This window comes from Brachyhypopomus gauderio, unplaced genomic scaffold (genome assembly GCF_052324685.1).
Source record: "Brachyhypopomus gauderio isolate BG-103 unplaced genomic scaffold, BGAUD_0.2 sc459, whole genome shotgun sequence".
NCBI classification, from domain to species: Eukaryota; Metazoa; Chordata; class Actinopteri; order Gymnotiformes; family Hypopomidae; genus Brachyhypopomus; species Brachyhypopomus gauderio.
The window spans coordinates 5001-25000 of NW_027507280.1; the positions used below are offsets into that span (position 1 = coordinate 5001).

Sequence of the window (20000 nt, forward strand, 5' to 3'; positions counted from 1 at the left end):
GACTGTATCAGACACAGTGGTGTAGAGTGGCTATGACTGTATCAGACACAGTGGTGTAGAGTGGCTATGACTGTATCAGACACAGCGGTGTAGAGTGGCTATGACTGTATCAGACACAGTGGTGTAGAGTGGCTATGACTGTATCAGACACAGTGGTGTAGAGTGGCTATGACTGTATCAGACACAGTGGTGTAGAGTGGCTATGACTGTATCAGACACAGCAGTGTAGAGTGGCTATGACTATCAGACACAGTGGTGTAGAGTGGCTATGACTGTATCAGACACAGCGGTGTAGAGTGGCTATGAATGTATCAGACACAGCGGTGTAGAGTGGCTATGACTGTATCAGACACAGTGGTGTAGAGTGGCTATGACTGTATCAGACACAGCGGTGTAGAGTGGCTATGACTGTATCAGACACAGTGGTGTAGAGTGGCTATGACTGTATCAGACACAGTGGTGTAGAGTGGCTATGACTGTATCAGACACAGTGGTGTAGAGTGGCTATGACTGTATCAGACACAGTGGTGTAGAGTGGCTATGACTGTATCAGACACAGCGGTGTAGAGTGGCTATGACTGTATCAGACACAGCAGTGTAGAGTGGCTATGACTATCAGACACAGTGGTGTAGAGTGGCTATGACTGTATCAGACACAGCGGTGTAGAGTGGCTATGACTGTATCAGACACAGCGGTGTAGAGGGGCTATGACTGTATCAGACACAGTGGTGTAGAGTGGCTATGACTGTATCAGACACAGTGGTGTAGAGTGGCTATGACTGTATCAGACACAGCGGGTGTAGAGTGGCTATGACTGTATCAGACACAGCGGTGTAGAGGGGCTATGACTGTATCAGACACAGTAGTGTAGAGTGGCTATGACTGTATCAGACACAGTGGTGTAGAGTGGCTATGACTGTATCAGACACAGCGGTGTAGAGTGGCTATGACTGTATCAGACACAGCAGTGCTGCTGGGGGTTTCTGCAGGGTTAATTCGTGTCTCCCCACAGTGAGAGCGTGACTGAACTGGAAGAACTGGAGGAAGACGCCTTCATCATGACATCTAAGGGCCTCTACACCTACAAGAACCTCATACACGCTCCTAAAGGGGGCATGCTGCATGTAGGACCACACACACACACACACACACACACACACACACACACACACACACACACACACACACACACACACACACACATGCATGTGTTTGTGCTCACAAATACACAAACCCACATTCTTACCATTCAGCCAGGGAGAGCCTTGCTGGGCTCTTGAGATGTGAATGAAACAGTGCTCACAGATAGACCTACCAGACGTCAGGATGTTTATGGGACATATGACCCAACTTATGATCAACTATATACATCACACACACACACACACACACACACACACACACACACACACACACACACACACACACACACACACACACACACACGCATGCGCACAAACACACACGTGTGAACATGCACTCCTCTCTCAACTGAATGAGTCTCCACAGTGATAGGGGATCCCAATGAAGTCACAGAGGCAAAAAGGTAGGAAGGAAAGACAGCAGAGAAGGTTGGGAGAGAGGCAGAGAGAGAGAGAGAGAGATGGAGAGAGAGAGAGATGGAGAGAGAGAGAGATGGAGAGAGAGAGAGAAGACTGGAGGAGTGGGGGGAAAGTTGTGAGTGTGGAATGTGACCCCATGTTGACCTGCATTTGACAGAAGAAAAGTGTGGAGGTGCGCACACACGCACGCACGCACGCACGCACGCACGCACACACACACACACACACACACACACACACACACACACACACACACACACACACACACACACACACACACGGTAAGAAACAATGTGAGTGCAGTTCAATAATTAGCTTGAGCAGCGGTGCTTTATGGCTTCTTGTGTTTACGTGAGCAGGATAGATGGAGAAAGTGTGTATTGGGAGCTCAGCATGTGCACTTGTGTGTGTGTGTGTGTGTGTGTCTGTCTCTGTGGGTGAGCTTGGTGCTGTAATCCACTGTAGATTTTGTATAAACAAAATGCTGATGTATTGTCAAATGTTAAATGTTAATTGTATACAGATGTGCACCCCCCCCCCCCGACACACACACTCACACACACACACTCACACACACACACACACACACACACACACACACACACACACACACACACACATACACGGGTCCAAATTTTAGAGCTTTTTTCTCCAGCTTTCCATCATGTCTACTTCAGATGAATATGTGGAGATGAAAAACTTGATGAAAACACACACACACACACACAGCATTGCCCTATGATGCTGTTGGCAGATTCTGATTGTTTGTTCACAGCACAGCTGAACATGAACACAACATGCATCAATTAGGCTGCAGTGAATTGCTCAAATTTACATGAGGTGATTTCTACTGGAACACTAGAGGATCAGCAGAGGATCTCTCTTCCTCTCTCTCTCTCTCTCTCTCTCTCTCTCTCTCTCTCTCTCTCTCTCCCTCTCTCTCTCTCTCTCTCTCCCTCTCCCCCTCTCCTGTGTCTCCCTGTCTTTGTCCCTCCCTCTGTCTTTCTGTCTCAGCTGGGGCAAATCACATCTGGAGTAAATGAACACTCTAACCACAACACACTCTCTGATTTAACTTTGCTCTGCGTGTTTGTGATTGATTGTTCTCATAATGAAAGGTAGTTCAGTTTTAGTAAAGTACATTTAATTCCTCTGTGCCTTAAACTAAAAACAAATGTTGAGAGTATGCTAACATCATATATGTCTCTCTCTCTGTGGTCGTATGTGGGGGAGGGGTGTGGTGGATGGGAAAAGATGTTTAGCATGGAAGTTTGTGTGAAAGATTGTGTATGAGTTTATGAGAAGAAATGTGTGTGTGTGTGTGTGTGTGTGTGTGCCACTAATTATACACATTAGCAACGCTCACCACACCCTATCAGAGGACCTCCTCTCTATTGAACTCAACCTTATGACCCTTCACCTGTGACCCTGAGATCTTTCAAAGCCGCCCGCCTAAGCCGCCCACTTGCCAGTTCACTTACCCCATATTACGTCTTTTCCCCTCTCTTGTTCTCTCTCCCTCTCTCCCTCTCTCCACCCTGCCTAATTGGTCAGGTCATTATGGTGTGCTGGACACATCCCCGCCTGCTGCTCCTTCTATTGTGCTATTGTTCTGGCCTGTGCGTGCGTGTGTGTGTGTGTGAGTGAGAGAGAGAGTGTGTGAGTACGCATGTCTCAGACTACGTATATATGTCCCTCTGTGTATTTGTGTGTATGTATGTCCCTCTGTGTGTTTGACTGTGTCTATGTCTCTCTCTGTTGGTGTGACTGTGTCTACGTCCCTCTGTGTGTCTATGTCCCTGTGTGTGTGTGTGTGTGTGTGTGTGTGTGTGTGTGTGTGTGTGTGTGTGTGTGTGTGTGTGAAAGAGAGAGAGAAACGCAGAGGTGAACAGTGCGGCGGGTGTATATAAGCGAATGAATGCTGAGTAAGTAATTGAGTGTAGGTGTGACTGAATGGGGCTCTGTGTGTGTGTGTGAGTGGGTGAGTGTGAGTGTGTGTGCATGTGTGTGTGTGCGTGCGTGCGTGTGGTGTGTGTGAGAGAGAGCTCCAGCAGTGCACTCCCACAGACAGCACAGCTGCTCCGTTTAGCATGACAGATGAAAAGAGAGCCTTTAATACAATCCAGCCTGCCATCACACACACACACACACACACACACACACACACACACACACACACACACACACACACACTTGCGCATGCATCATACGCAACCATATATCTAAGAGAACATCATTTATCATTAGCTGGTTGGAGTAATCCTCAGGATGCAGCCAAGATTTAGAGTGACCCAAATCTTGGGGTGGGGGGGAGGGTGTGTGTGTGTGTGTGTGTGTGTGTGTGTGTGTGTGTGTGTGTGTGTGTGTGTGTGTGAGTGTGTGGTGATATACGGGTGAAACGTTACAACACAACCTTCATTATAAGACTCCAGACTAAAAGCACAGAGCGTGTGCTATAGTGGCAGCCTTGTGTACAGTGTGGGGTGCAGGGTGGGGGTATGTGGGTGTGAGGGGTTTACACTTTTGTGTTTACATGTGTGTTTACACGTTTGTGTTTACATGTGTGTGTTTACATGTGTGTGTTTACAGGTGTGTGTTTACAGGTGTGTGTTTACACATGTGTGTTTACACGTGATGTATACAGGAGGTTTTAATGTAATGTGTGCATATGTAGTGCATATGTGTCTGCATATGGTGTGTGTGTGTGTGTGTGTGTGTGGTGCATATGTGTGAGTGCGTGTATGTATGTACAGTGTGTGTGTGTGTGTGTGTGCATGCACCATGCAGTAATGTAATACGTTATGTTAATGGGGTTGCCAGAGCAAAGCATGAGGATGCTGATGAAACTCACCGAAATTCCTTCCACTTTTTCTCTCTCCATCTCTCTCTCTCTCCATCTCTCTCTCTCTCTCTCTCTCTCTCTCTTCCTCCACCATCATCACTTTAATTTTCCTCTTGCCTCCAGTTTTCACGCTCTCCTGCGCCGCTTCTATTAGCTGTGTGTTGTCTGGCCATTTTTAGCTCTTTTTTCTCTGTTCTGTCTCTCCACTCCAGGAGCTGTGTGGTGCCACACTCACCTTGTTAGCCACTAGACCTCCATCTAACCCCTCACGCCATTCCTCTCCTCCTCCTCCTCTCTCGCTCTCCTTACCTCTCGCCCACACACACACAGGCCCTCAATAGGTGTTCTGTTGACATGTGATTTTTCTGCTTTTTTTCCTCCCTTTTCTTCTCTCTCTTTCTTTCCCTCACTCTTTCTTTCACTCTTCTGGGTTGTCTCATTCAGTTTTCAATGCCTCATTGCCTAAAGTTACCCTTCTTTTGCTCTCTCTCTCTCTCTCTCTCTCTCTCTCACCACCTCTCTCTCTCTCTCTCTCTCTCTCTCTCTGTCTCTCTCTCTCTCTCTCTCTCTCTCCCACTCTCACTCTCTCTCCTTCCCCTTTACTTAACAGTGTGAAAGTTGCAGCTTCTGTCAGTGTGAATTTATGTTAGTCCTGCAACATGCACTCTCAAGGGAGAACAGGAGTGTGTGTGTGTGTGTGTGTGTGTGTGTGTGTGTGTGTGTGTGTGTGTGTGTACAAAACAGATATTCCAGATAAAATTCTTCACACCAGATAAGTGTGGGTCTGCTTTTCTCGCGTGTGTAGGTGAGTGGAGATAGGCGGTGGGTGGAGACAGGTGGGGTCAATTTATATAATATAAAAGATGTGGTTGTACTAAAATTTCTTGACAGTTTAATTTTCCATTTAACTGTAGTCATCAATAAAAGGGTCTGGTTCCAAACCCCTTTCTCGCAAACATTCTCTGTCCTTCTCTTGTACAAAACCATCCATCTCTCCCTCTTTCTTCCTGGTTCTCCTCCATTCAGTTCCCTCATCTCTCTCTTCCCTTTCTTTCCTCTCCTCTCTGGATTTCCCCCTCTCCTCCTCATGTCCCACAGTGCAGTTCGGCCCAGAGCCGTTTGATTAATTCAGGTTTAATTCAGTGTCATGCTAATACGATGCAAATGCGGTACGCGCTGGTCCGGCCCTCTGCTGTCCAGCTCCAATCAATGCGCTTCTGAGCCCGTCTTCATTTGCATTTTAATGTCACTTCTCACTCTGACCACATTTAATTTCAACTTGCCAAAGAGGCACGATTCGGATCACGGTGGCCCCTCGTACTCGGATGCCGCTGAAAGGTCTTGATTACCTGGATCGGGTTTGTTAGACGAGGGGTGGAACTGAATTCTGAAGGTGCTAAATCTCCAGCACCGGAGCTGGATACCCCTGTATTACATCACCGCTAGCAGCTACACGCTCATACACACGTACTCTGTGCATCCGTCGCTATAGACTCAGAAAGGTACACACACACACACACACACACACACACACACACACACACACACACACACACACACACACACACACACACACACACACAGAAATACAAACACACTCTTACCTTTGCATTCTAGCTCCCCCTGGCTGGCCTCGTACCCCGGCATGCAGGTGCAGGTGGTGCTGGGCTGGTCCACCCATTGGCCGTCCTCTCCGCAGAACATCTTGGGTGGGCGTGGCCTGCGGCCGGGCTGGTCGGCGTACTCCACGCACCGGCCCACGGCCTCCTGCACCAGGGAGCGCGGCACGGTCTCGGGGAAGGCGGAGAGGGAGCGGGTGAGGGCGGGGCACTTCTTGAAGAAGACGCGGACGGAGAGCAGCGCCATGCAGGCCCCCCTGCGCCTGGAAGGCCAGGTAGAAGCCTCGCTTGGTCAGCGGCCCCAGACGTAACGTCTTTACGTTGAACTTCTTCTCTCCGCCCTTACGGAGTAGGAAGTCTGCTGCTACCGTGTCGACCTGTGGGCGGGAGGGGTGGAGGGGGTGTGGTTACGTCTCTTTAGACGGAGAAGTTAAGCGCAGACTGTCCAATAGGAATGTCTCTCAACTCTTCTCCTATTGGGCAGTCTTGACTTTGGTCTTTGGTTCTTGGGCTAAACACCCCCTGTGTGCGGAGCTCTCTGTAAGCATTTGTGTGAGAGTGTTTATTTACAATGTCTGTGGGCGGTAATGATCAGGTGACCCAGTTCTCTGTATGTGTGTTTATTTTTGGTCTCCCAGTCTGATATCCGTGTGTGTCTCGGGTTTGTGAATCCAGGTGATCTACTTTTGTGTGTGTTTGTGTGTGTGTGTGTGTGTGTGTGCATGTACGTGTAAATTTTGGGGTATAATTTGTCATCACAGTGTGATACAGCCCTATGAACTCTGGTAAGTTACCTGGGTGGTGTGTGTGTGTGTGTGTGTGTGTGTGTGTGTGTGTGTGTACCTTGACGTAAGGGTTCTCCATCCAGGCAGGGTATGTGGGCGTGGCGTCGTCCGTGTCGCTCTGGTAGTAGAAGAGGTTGAAGGTCTCCTTGCAGGAGCGGTGGTGTGTGCTGCGGGACGAACACTCGATCATGGTGAAGCGCAGCTCCACGTACACCTGCGAGGCGTCCCGCCTCTCGATCAGCTTGCTGCGCAGCCAGTGGCTGGACGAGCCTTCCGCCTGGCAGATCTGATAGGTCCGCACGCTGTTGTTCTCCTCGTCCAGGCCACTCACCTCCTCCCACTGACCCACGGTGGGGGCGGGACAAAAATACAGCATTAGCGTCTGATTGGTTGTAGGAAGCATCACTTCACTGCTTTAATAGGGTAAGGGACTGCAATAGGGTAGAGTTCCTGATCATTATTTTAAATATATAGATTATCTTTTTGTAGAGAATCATATCTGCAAGAATTTTTTATGTCCAAAATTATTTGCAGCATATAAAAGAAAGGCCAGTCGCCCTCTTGGTGGGTGTGTGATCCAAAAAGTACCTCAGGTTTGGTCCGTGAGTAGACTGTCCACTTCAGGTCAGATGTCTCGGTCTTAGTGTTCATTAAAACCTCTGTTAGAAACAAGACACACTAGATTAGGCTAAATATATCGCTAAAAATAAATGAAGGTTTGATACAGCAGAAACAGAAGAGAACCAAACAGAAACCCACAGCTGAACGAGAGGCTTTATATGAACTACAGAGATCTTTAGTTACACCACTCTGCACAGCCGTGAGTCTTTGACTCTGCACAGCCGTGAGTCTTTCACCAGAGCCATTGAGCATGTGGCCTCTGTTTTCAATGGGGACAGAGTCGGACACAAGAACAAGGGCACAGCTAAATTTACACACACACACACACACACACACACCACACACACACACACACACACACACACACACACACACACACACGCTTGCACACACAAACACTCACACAAAACGCAGCGCACACAAAAACTTAGATAAACGAACCAGGACTTTAATACATGTGAAGTACTAACTGCATGTTCCCATGTGATAGTGTGTGTGTGTGTATGTGTTTGCATTACCCATTTATTCAGCTCCCAATAGCTATACAGATTTGACAAAACAAATGTTCTCCTGCTGATATTATCTCCAACAAACACCTCCCTCCACTCATACTTGAATGGTTTCTTTTTTTGCCTCATCTTACTGTTGGTTATTACTTATTGATGTCAGGATTATGTTTTTTAATCAGGCGCAGATTTGGTTGCCCCCTCTGGGCTTCCCTGCAGCTCCTCTGGCCTGGGGTCCTTCCCACAGAAGGTGTCCTGGTCATGTGACCACCTGAAGCCACCAAGCCAGCAGTCCCAATGTGCCTTCTCTTTGATCTATAAATAAACACACGCTATCTCGTTCTCTCTTTTCTTCTTGTGCTGTAATTTGTTCTCTGTTCCTCTCTTTCTCCCTTCTCTCTCTCTCTCTCTCTCTCTCTCTCTCTCTCTCTCTCTCTCTAGGGAAGAACATCACTCCTTTCCCCCTGTCGTTCCTCGTGCTGGGGTTTTGAGATGCTTGGTGATGGCTCTGCGTGTGTGAATCTGGGTCAAGGCTGCTCTGAAGGAATCTTATCCTATTCCAGACAATATTCAATGCCTGAAAACTTTATTTAAAGCTCAAATGTGTATTTACATGAGGAGCACACTCTCGCACACTTGCCTTGTCCCTCAGTGTCCTCACCTCCATCTCTCCGTCCTCTACGGCGGTCTCCCATCAAACACTCCTCTCTCCTCTCTCCCTGGTCTCCCCGGATCAGCGCCACCCCCTCCTCCATTTTCTCTGCTCTCTCTCCCAAACATCCTCTCCTCTCAGCCACAGGGATTCGGGTTTCCTTCAGTGTCCGTGTGGCAAGAATTTCCCACATTCCTTATCACCTCCTCTTCCCACATTCCTTATCACCTCCTCTTCCCACTGCTCCCTCTCCTGTCCGTCCCTGCTGCCTATCCCTCCAGTGTCTCCACTCTCCATTATCTAGCTCTCATTCCTCTATGTTCACTCCTCTCTCTCTCTCTCTCTCTCTCCACCCCTTCCTCTTTCACTTCGTCTCTTTCTGCGTCTTTCCCATCCTGGTTCTCACTCCCTCGCTTTCCACATCTGTTTTTTTTGTGCTCCTCTTCTCACTCCCCTCTCCCTTCCTCTTTCCTTCCCTCTCTCTCTCTCTCTCTCTCTCTCTCCCTCTCTCTCTCACCCCTCCCTTGGCTGTGATGTTGAGAGGCTGCAGAAGGTTGATAACCAGGGTCTAGCTCAAAGACCGAGAGCAAGGGACACCCAGAAGGCAGGAGGGAAGGAGAGATTGAGAAAGAAAAAAAACGAGTGCAGGAGGGAGATGAGAGGACAAGGGGGTGGTGGAGGGGTTGTGTGTGGGGGGGTGTGTGTGTGGGGGGGTCTATTAGCTCTGGATAAGAGGGCAAAGGAGAGAAAAAATAACCCGAGGACAGAGTGTGTGAGGGATGAAGAGGGAGGGGTGGAACAGGGGATCTGATGTTGATTTCTGCCTTAAGTCCACAGGAAAGCTAATGATGACCTCATTTGCATGAAGACGTCTAAACACACACTCTGTCCCTCACAGACACACGTGATGTATGTATATCACTGACCAATGAGAACATAGGAATGTCCATGCTAACGATGGTGTCATAAGGAAGTCTGGTCTCCATTGTGCAAATAAAGACCAGGTTGAAATCTGTAACATGGTATCACAGCATCCAGGTAGAAATATATGTCTGGATTTGTGTGTGTGTGTGTGTGTGTGTGTGTGTGTGTGTGTGTGTGTGTGTGTATGTGTGAGTATGCTTTGGCATGGAGATAATCACCATGGCCTTTGTTCCGTACCGTGCACTATTATTACGTTTTATGGGCCAGAAAAATCATACCTGCTGTGTGTGTGTGTGTGTGTGTGTGTGCCTACCTACCGCTCTTCGCTCTAGATGTTTATTAGATTCTGAGGTTTACTCCGGGATTATCATCTCCCTGACTAACCACACACATGCTCACTCACACCTGTGTGTCTGTCAGTGATTCATTCACAGTGATGTCATCAGCGTTGGCCGGTGTTTGGAGGCAGGATTAGGCAGGGCCGTCCCCATTTCGCTGCCACATGTCTGGTGTATATACTGAGCACCAGCGTGAACAGCAGGGCGGCGCTTGTGGGCCTACAAACCCCACAGTGCAGGAAAGGCCTCATTTTCTTCAACTGAACTAAGCTGAGAGTTGAATAAGCTTCTCGGGCCTATTGCTACACGCACAGTTTGTCCATCCCTCTTCATATAAGCCCAACCAACGAGACTTTGCGCAGACACACACCCCACACAGAGGGCTGTAGGCGATGAGGAGGTGACCTTGAACTTGATATTGTGTCCTAACTAATTCCAGCATGCACTTGAAGCCTCTTTAATTACAGTCCCTTTATTCACTCCCCTCGCTCTCTCTCTCTCTCTCTCTCTCTCTCTTTCACTCTGTCTGTAATTGGCACTGTCTCTTTTCCTTAATTAAAGTGAGAGCCTAATTGAGGCCCAGTGCTCAGTAGGTCTCGTACAAGGCAGCCATTTTTACCTCAATGAGTAATTAAGAGAGAGAGAGAGAGAGAGAGAGAGAGAGAGAGAGAGAGAGAGAGAGAGAGAGAGGCGAGAAAAGAAAGGGATGCTAGCGGGGTAAACAGGGAAAGTGAGTGAATGAAATAGGTGAAGGAGAAAGAGTGCAGAAGACTGAAGGTGAGAGAAAGGAGGGATTAGAGAAGGAGGAGAAGTGAAGAGTGATGAACTCTGCTGCATTTCACACAATTACTGTGGCGTGACAGCAAACAGCCGACGTCTGTGTCTGCCCCAAGAACGTGTGTGGCTGAGTGTGTGTGTGTGTGTGTGCTCATGGTTATGCAAGGGGATATGTGGTCTCCAAAGAACACCTGTGGCAAAAAATCCCCTCCCGTCAAACTCACACGCACGCACACACCCGCACACACACACGCATGCACACACGCATGCACACACACGCTTTCTGACAGTCCTGACCACTTGTGAGAATGCAAACCAAAAAAGATGCTAAGTCTCACATATTAGCGAATAATTTGTAGGATCTTGTAGTTCTCACGCACGCACACACGCTCACACACACATTGGTGCACCTAAGTACACACTGAGCATTCCAGTATAAGAGGACATGTCAGCCTGCCTGTCAGAGCCGAGGACACCGATACTGGGCTTTCAAAAGAGGCTCGAGTCTGTTGCTCTCTAAAGACTGAGGTGTAGCGTGCGGAGTGGGGGATGTGTGCTCAGGTGTTGGGCCTAAACTGCCCCAACGAGGAGCGGGGGGGGGGGGGGGGGGGGGATTGAAATGCAAGGTGCTTCCCTGCCCCGGCCACGCCGGCGTGGGGTGGGGTGTGCAGGATAGGGGGTGGTCCGCGGTCCGCGGGGCAGAACGGCCCTGAACAGCTCGAGCGTCTTAGCAGATGGTGCGGCGTTAATGGCTGTGGTGGAACCTCAGAGGTCAGCTGGACGCAAGAGAGCAGGGCAGGGCTTCCTCCTACCCTGAGGGTCCTGCCATGGTGTGGAAAGGAGCTGACATGTGTTTTGCACATCACACATGCACATGGATATGCACACACACACACACACACACACACACACACACACACAAGCATACATACAGGTAGACAGCAGATCCTCACACTAATGAAGCATGAAGACTTCTCTATTGTCTCTCTATTTGCATGTGTTTGTGGGTTTCCCCGAGTGTGTGTGTGTGTATGTGTGCGTGTGTGTGTGACTACAGTCTGTAGACCATCAGAAAATGAGACTGTGTGAGTCACTGATGGAAAGAGGCCTGATGTGTTTGCTCGGAACCGGCCGCAAGACAAGAGGAGCTAGACAGGGAGGGTGAGAGAGAGAGAGAGAGAGAGAGAGAGAGAGAGAGAGAGAGAGAGAGAGAGAACAAGGGAGAGAGGAAGAGAGGGGTGAGAGAGTCATGGATTACTCAAGACTGATGGCTCAGAGTGAGTTTTATTTTCCCTGAGCATGCAGTGGCCTGTTCAAATCCTGAATGTAAGTACACATGCGAGGGAGTGTGTGGTGGAGTGAGCGTGCCAGAGAGTGAGCGTGCGGCTGCGAGAGTGAGTGTGTGTGAGTAAGGGTACACACTTGTTTTGTCTGCTACATACTCTACTGGCTCATTTATGTCTGTCTGAGGCCAGCCGCCATTTCAGCTGTTAGAAGCTCTCTCTGGCCAGGCAGACAGGGCGTGGACGTGAACATATTACATCCTTACAGGACAACACAATGGAACCGGACCTGCAGTTATTATTTTTCAATTGTATGTATACTTCCTGTGCACTATATTAATACGTGTGCAACTGTGTGTACAAAATGCAAACGCATATAGATTATTTCATATTCAGGCAATGAGATAATCTACCTGTGTGGTCTACACACACACACACGTTTGTGAACTTGACTTGCATCTTTTTCTCTGCTTACATACAATGATGAAACCGCAAACAAATTTGAGTAAGACAGAAAGTAGAAACAAACACACACACACACACACACACACACACACACACACAGGGCTATTTGTTGGATTTCAGCACTGTCATACTGTGCACTGCTGGACGTCTGGTGTCTGCTTCTCCCTTTGAAGCTAATTTTCTATAACAGTGACCAGCATCATCCACCATCCCACCATTATCCTCATCACCTCCCCATATGCTGGATCTCACACAGCATCATAAATAACACACACACACACACACACAGGCTGACCCTTCATCGTATGCAGCTCCCTACACACTAATAAAAAGACACACGTACACACACATACATACACTCACACAGTCTCTTTCAGCATGTCTCAGTAGGAGGTAGTGCACGTGCTGGTTTGATGGGTGTGTGAATAGAGAGAGCCGACACACAGAGATGCAGCCACACACACACTCGCTTACGTACACACACTCAATAGAGATTCCGGCCGCCATAGCAGAGATCAGTCTCATAATGCTCCCTCTGCATGCTTTTTCTTTCATCCCTTCATTTCATCCCTTCATTTCATCCCTTTCTTCTTCCTGTCCTCCCCCTGCTTTCAGGGAGCTTACACTCTGATCACTGGGTAAGACGACCGTAGCTTAGAGAGTGTGTGAGCATGCATCTGGAGTGAGCGTGTGTGTGTGTGTGTGTTTGAGTGCCATTTAAGCAGTGGGAAACTTCAGCCTCGGAGCTTGGCGGCTCGTTTACGTTCCAGTCATGAAAGTCCATTATAAAAACAGACCATCACAGGGTCCATGCAAAACCAAGTTCAAATCACCACGTGTGTTTACTGTGTGTGTGTGTACGCGTGTGTAGGGATAAGCCACACATAGTGATTCCCGACTTTCATCAGACGTGTGTGGTGGCGTGTTAAACACCCCCCCCCCCCCCCCCCCCCACTACAGACACTCCAACTGTCCTTCGCACTACAGCGGGCTGCCGGTCCAGAAACAGGGCACATCAGACGTATTTTAGCCCTAACAGAACCTAAATTTACTGATACCACGACGATCACTCTGTGACCACCACTAAAACATGAGACTGAAATCAATATTTAGATATATAGCCAAAGAAATGTGTGTGGAGTTGTTTGGTGTTCCAGAACTGTTAAATGTGTTTTAAACTGGTGAATCATTAGGGAGAAACAACACAAGCACACCGCAGTACACACCACTAACATTTTCTCTCCGCAAATTACTATGCTTGTTTTTCTGAAACTGGCTAAGGAACTGGACAACAGCATTTCAGAAGCCTGTGTCAGTTATGTGTTTGTGTCATTTCTGAAGCCTGTGTCAGTTGTGTGTTCATGTCATTTCAGAAGCCTGTGTCAGTTGTGTGTTTGTGTCATTTCAGAAGCCTGTGTCAGTTGTGTGTTTGTGTCATTTCAGAAGCCTGTGTCAGTTGTGTGTTTGTGTCATTTCAGAAGCCTGTGTCAGTTGTGTGTTTGTGTCATTTCAGAAGCCTGTGTCAGTTGTGTGTTTGTGTCATTTCAGTAGCCTGTGTCAGTTATGTGTTCGTGTCATTTCAGAAGCCTGTGTCAGTTATGTGTTCATGTCATTTCAGAAGCCTGTGTCAGTTATGTATTCGTGTCATTTGTTAATGGGGCACCACAGTTGTTTACAAACTGTCTCATTATTTTTAATGAAACATGCAGTAGGTCAGTATTTTTTTCTTTTCTAGCAGTACTGACAGCCCCCATGATGCACAGAGAAAACGTCTTGTGCCGTAACTCACAGGGACTATGATGCTGTTTCACAACACAGCCCACCTCAGTGGTAATTAACCATTTAGTAAATGTCTCACTGAAGTAACACACTGTGAACTGGTGAAATCTGAAACTGCAGTAGCCGTCGCCGATCGCAAGGGCTTGTGTGGCACGACCCTGTAATCAAGCTAAAAACAGCCTCTGTTATTACTGCCACTGACTGACAGCTAAGTTCAGACTTTTGTGGGAGAAATAATATGGAGGCACGGTGCAGCGACGTGGTGAATCTTATTGTTCCCAATCAGAGATTCCAATCAAATGCCAATCCAACAGTGGGAGGGGTTCTCCATAATCCTGCCATTCCCAGCCTGAGGAGGGAAAAAACGGAAGCTTCCGGGTACGGCCGCCGCATGAATCGCCTCTTTTCTTCCTTAAGTTCGCTTAAGTGTCAGGAGCGGCTTAGCGAGCCCCTCCTCCTCTCTGAACCTGGTTTCTCACCCAGCAGGCCGAGCTCGAGGGCCCGTCCAAACGGCGGCCGGCGCTTTTTGCCGCACACGCGAGGCAAATGTTCCACTGCACACTCGGTCACTTGCTTTTTCCACTTCTTCTCTTCAACTGACACAAACTACTTTGTCAAGAGTCTCTCGATCTCCTCATTATTCCCGCTACCCTCACACCCCCCCAACTCTTTCTGATTGTGCGAGTCTCAGAAGGGTCAGAGGTCTCCTTTTGTCCTAAACTGTGAAGCTCTGAGAGGCATGTAGGAGGATGGAGAGTGGACGATGGAGGAGGAGGAGGAGGAGGAGAAGGAGGAGGAGAAGGAGGAGGGGTGGGGGGATGATGGCGCTGATGTTGCATTTGTCAATGGGACAGAAACACTGATGAATCTGCTGAAGAGAGACTCCGCTCCCCCACCGGCACCTCATCAGAAGGAACGCAGATGCTAGTGACATGGCAGACACACACACGCAAACATGCACGCACGAACACACCTCTGCATGCGCACAAGCCCTGGTAACTCCACAGAGGGTGAGAAGGTGCAGGCCTAAAGATTAGACCAGAGAACTGCTGTTTCAATCTTCAAGGAGTTAATCACAGGATTAAAGAGAGAGAGACAGAGAGAGGGGGAGAGACAGAGAGAGAATGAAGGAGAGTCGGTGAAAGAGACAAAAAAGAAGGAACAAAGTACAGAGGCAGAGAGGGCAAGAGAAAAAGGAGAGAGAAATAGAGAGAGGGAGAGGGAGAGCGAGAGACAGAGAGGGAGAGAGAGAGCAAAGGCTGTTTTAAATGCAAATCCCTGTCTTATAAAAATCGGTTCCATTTAATAGGATTTCTGGGCAAAGATCGGCATTTCCACAGCGGGAGAGGCAAAGGCACCGAGGACACATCAGCTCTACACTGCCACGGCGCCCTACGACAGAGTGAGTGAGGGAGCTAGGGAGAGAAAGAAAGGATAATGACGAAAGAGTGTCTGTCTCATTATCAATGTGCATAAATGTGTCACTGCCGTTTAAGATAAGAGTCTGTGTTTGCCCTGAAAGTTAAAATGTGCCTTTGTCGGGCAGTTTGTGTGTGTGTGTGTCAGTATGTGTGTGTGCGTCTCATTTTCTGCTCTCTCGACACTTGCAATTTCCCAAGTAGAACATTTATGACACCCACAGTTAAAATGCCACTCAAAATGACACGATGAAAGAAAGAGACAGAAAAGAAAAGAAGAGGGGCAAAGAGAGTGAGAGCGGGGAGAAGGAAAGAGGAAAGGAGACAGAGAGTCAAAAAGAGACTAGGAGAGAGAGAAAGAGAGACGACAGAAGCCAAAATGGCTAAGCTCTTAACATGTACACTTGGGGGCAATGGGTTCTGAGAGAAAGAACAACTCAGATTTGGAGCACAGCCTTAACTCACGTGAAAGCCATTGTTATTTCTTCCTTTTTGTCAATACTTTGCCCACAGGGAATTAGAGAGCGGTAAGGTGATCCTGAGGCATCTGGCTTGGGTATAATCCCGGCCCAAGTCTTCAGAGGCAGACCCACAGGCCACAATCCAATCTACCCCCTGCGGCTCCTGTTTTTGACTTCACCAAATTAATCATTACAAAACCTGCCAGGCCCCCCTCTGCCTACAGTACTGAATGGCATCTTGGCACCGCAGGGAATTTAAAGTATTAACCCAAATGAAATGCCAAGATTTAAACCTGAATTAAAAACTATAACCTATGCTGAAACCTTGTTATAAAAATTAATGGCTATTGTTCGCTTAGCCACAACAGCATGACGCCTCTATGGCAAACACAGTGGGGTTTTTTGGCCGGATGAAGTTGTAGACTACCGTATAAGTGGCGATAAAGAGCCACACACGGGTTCGTCCATATGGGCTCATTTGCTTAATGGCGTTTTTGGGTTGCTCGACATTCGGCTCGGTGCTAAAAACAGCACCGCACACTATCCTGTTAACTCCAGCTATCCTGCAGTGGAAACAGAGCCGCTCAAAATGGCCGGGACCGGGCCTGGGTCGGGTCACAGCCGCTGTCGTCCGGAACATCCCGGTTTATCGCTTTCTCCTTTGCGCTTAGAGGACTCGTCAGCTAATTACGGGAACAGATCAGTCAATATCTCATTAATTCGACCCACCGGCGCTGTCATGGCCGGTGTTACCGATGTGTGTCTGTCACAGATGCCGCCTAATTGATTACAGATAACGGGGAGCAGGTGTGCCGTGTGGCGCGAGCTTCATCCGAATAATCCCGAATAATCGATCCGGGAAGCATGTGGCCCGCCGGTGCCACACGAAACCGGTGCTGACCGTGACCGATTTTCGTTCCCACCTGAAGGGTCACCGTTATACTCGCATTTTAACGTTTTACACTTGATTTTGTGCCCTACGCGCTGGTCCTGGTTCTCCAGTGTACTTTAATCTCACACATCTCTGAGTAGCCCACCAACTAATGGACAAGTAGCCTCAGTACATACGAGAACCGTGAACTGAAGATAAAAACAATATTTAAGACAATATTTAGTCAGTAGCCTAACACGTTCCGTGTTAAAACACTGTCGATAAATCATTACATGAATGAAAAGGTAAACTGCACCGTTGTTAAATCAGTGAAACGAGTTGGTTTTTCCAATAAGAGTGTAGTTAGTAACAGTGTTAATAAAAAGAAAGACCAGTGTTTCCCCACTGAGTAACCAACCAGGCCGCTAATCTGATTTGGATACATCATGCGGGTCAGAACCAGAGGTGGCATAAGTTAATAAGGTCGTTCACTGAAGTTAAAGGGGTTAATACCCGTCAAGTCTGCTCACAATCCCGTAAAACCATTATAATGACTTTAATCCCAGTTCAGCGACCGGCGACTGTGGACCGGCTCCCCGCCGCGGCCAGATATAATGTGACAAACATTCATGTACGTTTATGTACCGAGAGTCTAGTTTAATCACTTACTGGTGCCGCACATTCGGTACCAGTGTGCGCCTGTGCAGCACAGATAAGCACCCGGTGAGGCTAACGCAATTCGGAGGGCTTTCCCGTAAATAAAAACGTTTTCTCCACTTTTTATGGACATCTTTCTACCTACGAAGCCAACACCGGTGAGTGGGTCGAACCTCCCGACGATACGCACCACAAACTGCAGTAGCCTGCCACTAAATACCGCATCTTTCATCTGGACCGCTGCTGAGACCGTCCAAACCATCTGGGCGATGTGGAACACGGATATGCACGTATTGTATAGACTGGACCCTGTGCCGTCCGCGTTTGCCATATTGTTACAGGCCTGCAGACCCACGCGAATGTAATTCGCATGATTTAAGCACATCCACGAGGAATCAGATGTTCTGTCACCGAAATCGACATCTGAAACAGTGTAGTCTGGAGCAACATCATTTCGTGTAATTGTTATTTCTCTCTCACACACACACACACACACACACACACACACACACAGCATTGAAGCAAACAGGTAGTTGGGTGTATCAGCCAGGTTAATGGAGTTGAGCCTTTACCTTCCTCTGCCACCGATTTCAGCAGACACTCCAGAAAGACGATCCACAGCGCAGCCACGTTCCCAGATACGAGCTGCATGATGGCGCGAGGGCTCCTGACTACCGATTAACGTGTCCCAAAAAAAAAGGAGAACGGAGGGCTGATGTTGAAGTACCGTCAGCTGGGCTGTGTACCCATCGACCGCAGCACTACCCGCATGGGGGGCGCGCGGCACTGCACGCGCAGTCGGCTCGCGGGGGGAGAGAGAGCTCGCGCTGACACAGACCAAGTGAGGAAAACTTTACAGCAAAAAAAAAACCAAAAAAATAAGATACTTTGATTTTAGATTAGGACAAGTTTTTTAAATGAAGAGATTACACCTTTTAAAAAGTTGATAAACTTTTCGCGTGACAAGCAATCTGTTCAATCAAGTGCCGTGCTGGTTTTGGTTTATCCGGTTTATTCTTCTTGATTAGAAGATAAAACGTCAAAAAAATCTATTTAACCACTTTTTGAAAGTATCCCATTAGTCGTATTGTCCGGGGTGGTTAGTGATAGAAGAAAACACCGTTTCCTCGACCAGAAGATCCTCTTTGTCCAGGAGTTATCGACTTCAATTATTTTCGAGTTCTTTATTTTTCCCTAGGACCCGAGATTTAAAACCATTCCCCGATCAAACAGGAGCGGATAACTGCTTGTAGAGCATACCTGCTACATTTGCTAAGCCTAAAATCCCACGTTTATCCTCAGCCTATTTTACTCCAAAACTAATATGACTTCCGTCAGTGAAGGTCCTTTGTATGGTTAAGAAAATCCCTAAAACCGGAGAGATGGACGAACGTGATCGTTCGCCAGCGTCGTGATGAAATGTTTATCCGATGATGAATGTGAACAAATCTGTGCTCAGTCCTGCGTCTGAAAGATTATCACTAAAAAAAACATGCATAGGACTCAAGGCAGCACTAATTTCGCAAAATCGGTTGGTGTGCACCATCTACTCGTGCTGGCCGTCCTCTCCGCGACGTGGTTCCACAATGGTCATCCTGAAGGCAAACGCACCAACCACTCCTCTCTCCAAAACCCCGCCTCCTTTCATCCCATTCCCGTACGCCATAGGTCGGCTCACCCTATCAATCAAAAAAGGGCAACCCAAAAATAATGCATTCACTCAACCATTTTATGTTTTCCTTTCAGCAGTCGTTTCCACTCCGACCTACCCAGATATCTGAAAGTTAAGATTCAGTCGCTATGGGATACTGTTTGTATTAGTCTGCGTTTACAGTAGGCCTAATTTATTTGAACAAATGTCTAAAAGCATTTCTTCTTTGAAACTGAGAGGCTTATCAGTCTGGTAACTAGGTGGCCAAATGTTAATGGAAGAGATAAAATGTAGTCAAATATTTGAATTAAACTCCGTTCTCATCGTAGTATATGAACGATACTTCCGCCAAGACATTTGCTGAGTAACTTTTTTCTACAGTAAGCAATTTTCTTTCCACCGCCGGAGTAGGCTAATCTTCTTACGTTTACAAACTTAACCATCTCACAGATCTCTACCAAGAAACCTCAGATAAGCTGTCAAAAAGGTTTCCTTTCCGATACCCGAGGCGAAACCAGACTTGTGAAGAAACAGGCATTGTCATTTCAATTGAAATGAGCCCCAGGAGCGCGAGAGGCGCGTCCAGAGGCGCGTCCCCGCCACACGTGTAGATTGGTGCGGGTTGGGTCTCTCCTCCTGGGGCATCTCAGTGGCCACGGCTCTTCTCATGCTAATTACGCCACTTGTCTCCTCGCTGTAAACCATTAGTTGGAGCAGGAAACGTGAACTTGGAGGGTGTGTAAGAAGGTGAGATCTCTGAGAAAGGGCGCGATTAGACCGGACCTACC

The 20000-nt window shown here is 47.9% G+C and overlaps 1 protein-coding gene and 1 pseudogene across 5 annotated transcripts in view; one reads left to right on the forward strand and one right to left on the reverse strand.

Annotated features, from left to right (window-relative positions):
• LOC143506326 (ephrin type-B receptor 4a-like) overlaps positions 1–19138 on the reverse strand; it is a 22552-nt pseudogene extending 3414 nt beyond the window's left edge. The window contains exons 1-4 of the transcript XR_013128282.1: positions 18134–19138; positions 7398–7468; positions 6868–7149; positions 6010–6401 (exon numbers count right to left, since the gene is read on the reverse strand). The product of XR_013128282.1 is annotated as an ephrin type-B receptor 4a-like (transcript). The remainder of the gene's footprint in view (positions 1–6009; positions 6402–6867; positions 7150–7397; positions 7469–18133) is intronic.
• The window catches only part of LOC143506327 (uncharacterized), an 8765-nt gene continuing 6366 nt past the window's right edge, over positions 17602–20000 (forward strand). For 2 of the 4 annotated variants that reach the window (XR_013128283.1, XR_013128285.1), the window contains exon 1: positions 17653–17719. Coding sequence is in view for 1 of the 4 variants with exons in the window: in XM_076996298.1 (XP_076852413.1) it covers positions 17687–17719 (33 nt within the window). In the remaining 3 variants the exon portion in view is untranslated. Of the gene's footprint in view, positions 18020–20000 lie in introns of all 4 variants that reach the window. The other 2 variants (XR_013128284.1, XM_076996298.1) reach the window with 2 other exon arrangements.